We start from the raw sequence: 5,366 nt of genomic DNA, 5'->3' as shown, positions 1-5,366 counted from the left end.
TGCATGTCCTCAAACACCTTTGACAGTATTTGCAACGCAAAATATCACGCCCCAAAAAACATCTAATTATAGTTCATGATTGTAATTTAAGTGGCATTCATATTTCATTAATATTCAATTCTGTCTGTCACCTGCCCCACACGCCAGCAATGCTCTCAGTCAATAACCATGAGTGACGTCATCGTGAGTCACAAGGGGGCGCGGCTACCTCGTAGGCGTACATCCAAGAGAGAGAGAGAGACAGAGAGAGAGAGACAGAGAGAAGCTCCGTAAAAGGAGAAGAGGAGGAGCGGTCAGGGTGCTGGCACTTCGCCGGAGGAGGCTGTCTCCCCCGGTCAAAGTGGCTCCCTCTCCCCCGCGGGGTGATGCTTTGCTCGGCGTAAGAGCGCGTAAAAGCGGAGCGTTTGCAAGAGAGATGCACAACATCACGTCCTGCTCCCGCGGACTTTTGTAGACCCAAAAGGTAGGAATGATTTCTGAATGAACTAAGTGAGCACGTAAATGCTCTCTTCAAGTGTGCGTTTTTCTCTACTGTGTATAAAGTTCTTATGGTTGTGCATGCATGGTTCAGAAAAAGAAAGTGTATATAGATCAATTTAGCAGATTTCACAAATTAAAATATTGTATTGAACCAGATGATGACGATTATCATTATTATTGTTGTTAATATTATTAAACTTTTTATTAGACCTTTCCCTTAATCATTATAAAGGCCTATTTTTAGACCGATTGAGACTTCAGTTTTTTTTCCCCCTCCTTGCGCGTACTTTTAGAGGAGTGGGCAAGTATATGGAAAATGTACATATTTAAGCATTTTGTAGCATTTGATGCATTCATTTAGCCCCCTCGCCCCAATATTATGGGATAATTTGTTTTAAATTCATGTTTATCTTCATGTTAATGTAATTAATATAATTGCAGTAATTTATAAAAAAAAATACTTAATATATATAAAACATTTAAAAATTCTAATATAACACAATTTTGGAAAATATTTAGTATTTTAATTCCCCCCAAAGTTTATTATTATTATTATTATTAGGGATGGTCAACATCACTTTTTTTTCCATTTTGATATCAGTATGAGTACTAAACTCACCGATACCAAGTATCGATACCACTAGTACTTTTGATACATAAAATGCCCCCAAAAAACACTGACAGATCATTTTGATAAAAGACCTAGTATATCCTAATATAGCATTTTCCTTAAAATTGCATGAAATTAATGGTAATTTTCCAATTTTGAACTGCTGGTTCCTGGCCGTAAAACGGCCACAATAGGCGATACCTTAGGCAATATCAACCCAATATCTCATATTGGTACTCGCCCATCCTTTATTATTATTATTAATATTATTTCATTTGTTAACCGATTGGCTGGTTCTTTACGGACGGACCGACGGACCGACGGACAGATAGATAGTATTATGGTTTGTTGCTTATTCTAGAGTTGTTATTGTTTTTAAAACGACTACTACTACTAAAACTTCACACCCCTATCTTGTAATGAAGTCATTTACACACAACATCATGTGTTTTCTTCCTTGCAGAGAAGAGGCCCAGACTGTTTTCTGCTCTTCACTGCTCCCATTGTCCCCGAGCCAGCTTTCAATGTGGGATCCAGTTTTGTCGCTCTCGCCAGGCTGAAATCCTCCAGGGTCAGGACCTCGCTCATGGCGGCCCTGCTCTTCGGGCTGCTGCTCTTCGCCATGCAGTCCCCCACCATCCCTTCCTCCGGGCTCTCGCCGGACGTCGAGGGGCCGACCGCCGCCCCTTCGCCGGCCGACAACGGCACGGCGGGCCACCCCAACGGGACGGCGCAGCAGCTGCCACGGATCATCATCATCGGCGTAAGAAAAGGCGGGACGCGGGCGCTCATCGAGATGCTGAGCCTGCACAGCTCTGTGGCGGCGGCCCAGAACGAGGTGCACTTCTTCGACTGGGAGAATCACTTCCAGAAGGGCTTGTCTTGGTACCGTAGCCAGATGCCCTTCGCCTACCCCGATCAGATCACCGTGGAGAAGACACCCGCATACTTCACGTCCGCCAAAGTCCCCAAGCGGATCCACCAGATGAACCCGGACGCCAAACTCATGCTCATCCTCAGGGACCCCACGGAGCGCGTGCTGTCGGACTACACGCAGGTCTTCTACAACCGCCTCCAGAAGCACAAACGCTACCGGCCCATCGAGTCGGTGCTGGTGAAGGACGGTGAAATCAACCTGAGCTACAAGGCGCTCAATCGCAGCCTGTACTACATGCACATGCAGAACTGGCTGCGCTACTTCCCGCTGGAGAGCATCCACGTGGTGGACGGCGACCAGCTCATCCGAGACCCGCTTCCCGAGATGAAGAAGGTGGAGCGCTTCTTGAGACTGGAGCCACAGATCAACGCCTCCAACTTCTACTTTAACAAGACCAAGGGATTCTACTGTTTGAGGGAGCACGGGCGGGAACGCTGCTTGCACGACTCCAAGGGCAGGGCGCACCCCCGCGTAGCTCCCGCCATCCTGCAGAAACTCTACCAGTTCTTCCACCAGCCCAACCGGAAGTTCTTTGAGCTGGTGGGCCGAACGTTCAACTGGAAGTGAAAGCCTTCTCTTTCAGTACTAACAGACTAGATGAACGCAAAATCAAATATATTTTTGTATAAGCTACACTACTCACAAAAAGTTATAACGTTGACTTTCAGGTGGGAACTTTTTAACTGTTCATGTTTCACAACTCTAGCAAAAAACTGAATGGCAATATTCATAACAAGTGTTTGAGGATGTGGATGATGCGGTGACATGGTGTTTCCAGCAGGTTGCAACAGAGGCCATGGCTGGACTGGCACAAAAAAAATAAAAAATGGCCCTGCCGTTTTGGCATAGGTCCACCGGCCCGACCCGGCCCACCCCAACTCATGCTTAACATTTAGTTCTGCCACTGAAGTTTTGTTGTTTGCTATCTATATTCAAAATGGATTAATGGACTGGTCCTTCAAAATTGTGGGCCAGTCTCTTGTGGTACAATGTAGGAAAACAATAATTAGCAAAAGCACTACATCTGCCCCAGAAGAGGCCGGCCCACCGGGGATCTGCCCTGTATGCCAGACGACCAGTCCAGCCCCGACAGAGACAGAGAGAGACTGGAAGAGTCACAGAAAGGCATAGAAGTGGGTCAATCAAACACCTGTTGTAAATGTTGCAGTTCAGCTCCTTGTCAGTGAATAAAAAAAAGTTGTGCAAAAAGTATTAAAATATTGAGTTGGACAAAAGTTAGGAAAACAATTTCACCCATAAAGGTTACAGTGCATTTTAGGTTCATCCTGACATTTAATCCAAAAGCCAAATATCACTAACTTTTTGTGGATAGTGCATATCATATTTTTTTTCTGGCAGCCACATCCAGTGTGTCGCTTTATTATCAAGTGTAGCTTCATGTATCAGAACTGCGTTAAGCCAGTCGGAAGTCATTCAGTCACTTCCTGGAAAGAGACCACATTGTTTTTATCTTGCAACAACAGACACAACTTTTTTTCTTTCTTTTTTTTTTTTTTTTTTTTAGAAATCTGTGTATGTTTTATGAAATTTAATCAATTTTCAAGTGAATTCTGTCCAGATTTATTTTTCATGTCTCTCACAAAAAAATCCAATGTATTTGGTAGAGAGCTGCCTATATTTTGGGTTCTAAAATTAACATATACCCCTATGAAATAATGGTAAAGATTTTTATTTATTTATTGATTTATTTGAATGTGATAGAGAAATGAATACTTCATTTTAGCCTAAAGAGGGGTGATCCAAATCACTATATTATTACCTATTATGTTACTGTGCATCCGAGGTGCCCAGCCCTGTTCTGGCAATTTCAGCCCAGCATGCCCGCCACGTTTGTGGAATATTCAGTGGCTAATTTTATGAAGTGAGTGGCGCTTACATTCATGTTGCTGCAAAATAGTCCAGTTTGACCCTCATCAAGTGCTTAACATTTGGTGTGGTTTCCAAATAAATTCTGGTGAGATCATGTTGCCTGTAAATCCAATTTTCTAAGATGAATAATTAATACAACATTAAAGAGCTATTTTATTTTCAGCATGTCTGGCTGTTTCTTTTTTGTGCTAAACCCTGTTTAGGACTCTTTTGTGTGTTTCCTAAAATAGTGGCCCCAACTCTTTGGGTGCGTTGTCAAAATAGTACCTCCTTTTCCACCAGATACTGTAACTGTAATTGTCTCAATTAGGGATGAGCAAGTACCGATACCAGGTATCATATCGAGCCGATACCAGGACTTATTTTATGGTATTGTATTCGTGACAGCGGCCAATGCCACTATCAGTATCGCCCTCTTATGGCTATTTTACAATTAGGAACTAGAAATTAGAAGGATAAAAAATTGCCTTTAATTTCATGTAATTTTAAGGAAAGATGCTATATTGGAATTTGGGATATATATAGTAGGTCATTCTTTAAAAATATCTGTCTTGTATTTTGGGGGGCAATTTTATGTTTCAAAAGTACTAACTGCAAACTGCTCAGCCCGTTTGTACTCTGATGCTAACCAAAACAGCAGCACCTACAGAGGCGAAATGGCGGATTAGAGTGTGGAGTCATGCCACATGTTGTAAACAAGATCACTGCATAATATTAAAGGCGATGTTGCGCAGGGTTCAAAATAAGTTGAGTTCTGTCCATGTTTGTATTTCAAGGAGCTACAGTATTTCAGTCTGTCTGCTTCTTGTTTCACCTCAATATCCACGTAAATTTTTTCGTGATCTGAGCTGATCAGAGCTGACTTTGGTCAAGTGGAGCGACAAAAAATAATAAGTAGCACGGAAATGGATGATAAAAACTCACATGGTTCTGATGCCTTAATAAGCGAAGCACCAATCAGGTTTCCAAATATGGTTTGTTGTCCTATGAAGGGCTTCGCATCTTATTTGCATTCATCCGCAATGTTGTTTGCAGTTTTGTTTTGTTTTTCTTGGCCTACCAGATACGTTTTCATGTATGGAACGTTCAATGTGATCATTTTCAAGGCCCGCGGTGTGAATTTAAAACACAACCAGCTTATTTGTGACCTCAGCCACCTTGGATTTCATGCATAAGCAAGTACAGGCGGCGAAATCAGTCAAAGAAATAAGTTGCTGTCGACAGAGCTGTAAAGTCAAACGTGGATAGTGAAGAAAAAAAAAAAAGGGACCATGTTTATGCTCAAGGGCATAACTCTATTGATATATTTTAAACATTATCAACAGCAGTGCAGAGCACTAACATTTGCTGATGATTGCCTCAATACAGTTACTGAGATTAATTCGGCTCTGTGGGTACAATTATGAAGTCAATATTCTGCGTCTGTATTCCATAAAAACTCGAGGAGAA

The 5,366-nt window shown here is 42.3% G+C and overlaps 1 protein-coding gene across 1 annotated transcript; it reads left to right on the top strand.

Moving 5' to 3' along the window:
- Positions 1-275: 275 nt before the first annotated feature.
- On the top strand, positions 276-4,082 carry hs3st1 (heparan sulfate (glucosamine) 3-O-sulfotransferase 1). The gene is made up of 2 exons (XM_077577886.1): positions 276-463; positions 1,554-4,082. The coding sequence occupies exon 2, from the start codon at positions 1,677-1,679 to the stop codon at positions 2,592-2,594; it is 918 nt and encodes a 305-aa protein (XP_077434012.1). The 5' UTR covers positions 276-463; positions 1,554-1,676; the 3' UTR covers positions 2,595-4,082.
- Positions 4,083-5,366: the final 1,284 nt, after the last annotated feature.

Source organism: Vanacampus margaritifer, chromosome 10 (genome assembly GCF_051991255.1).
Source record: "Vanacampus margaritifer isolate UIUO_Vmar chromosome 10, RoL_Vmar_1.0, whole genome shotgun sequence".
In the NCBI taxonomy this organism is placed as follows: Eukaryota; Metazoa; Chordata; class Actinopteri; order Syngnathiformes; family Syngnathidae; genus Vanacampus; species Vanacampus margaritifer.
Note: the sequence above shows the minus strand (reverse complement) of the source record. Positions and strands in the feature narration are given on the sequence as shown.

What these genes read in the sequence shown, in the direction of transcription:
- hs3st1 (XM_077577886.1), top strand. Translation starts at nt 1,677, where the DNA reads ATGGCGGCCCTGCTCTTCGGGCTGCTGCTCTTCGCCATGCAGTCCCCC.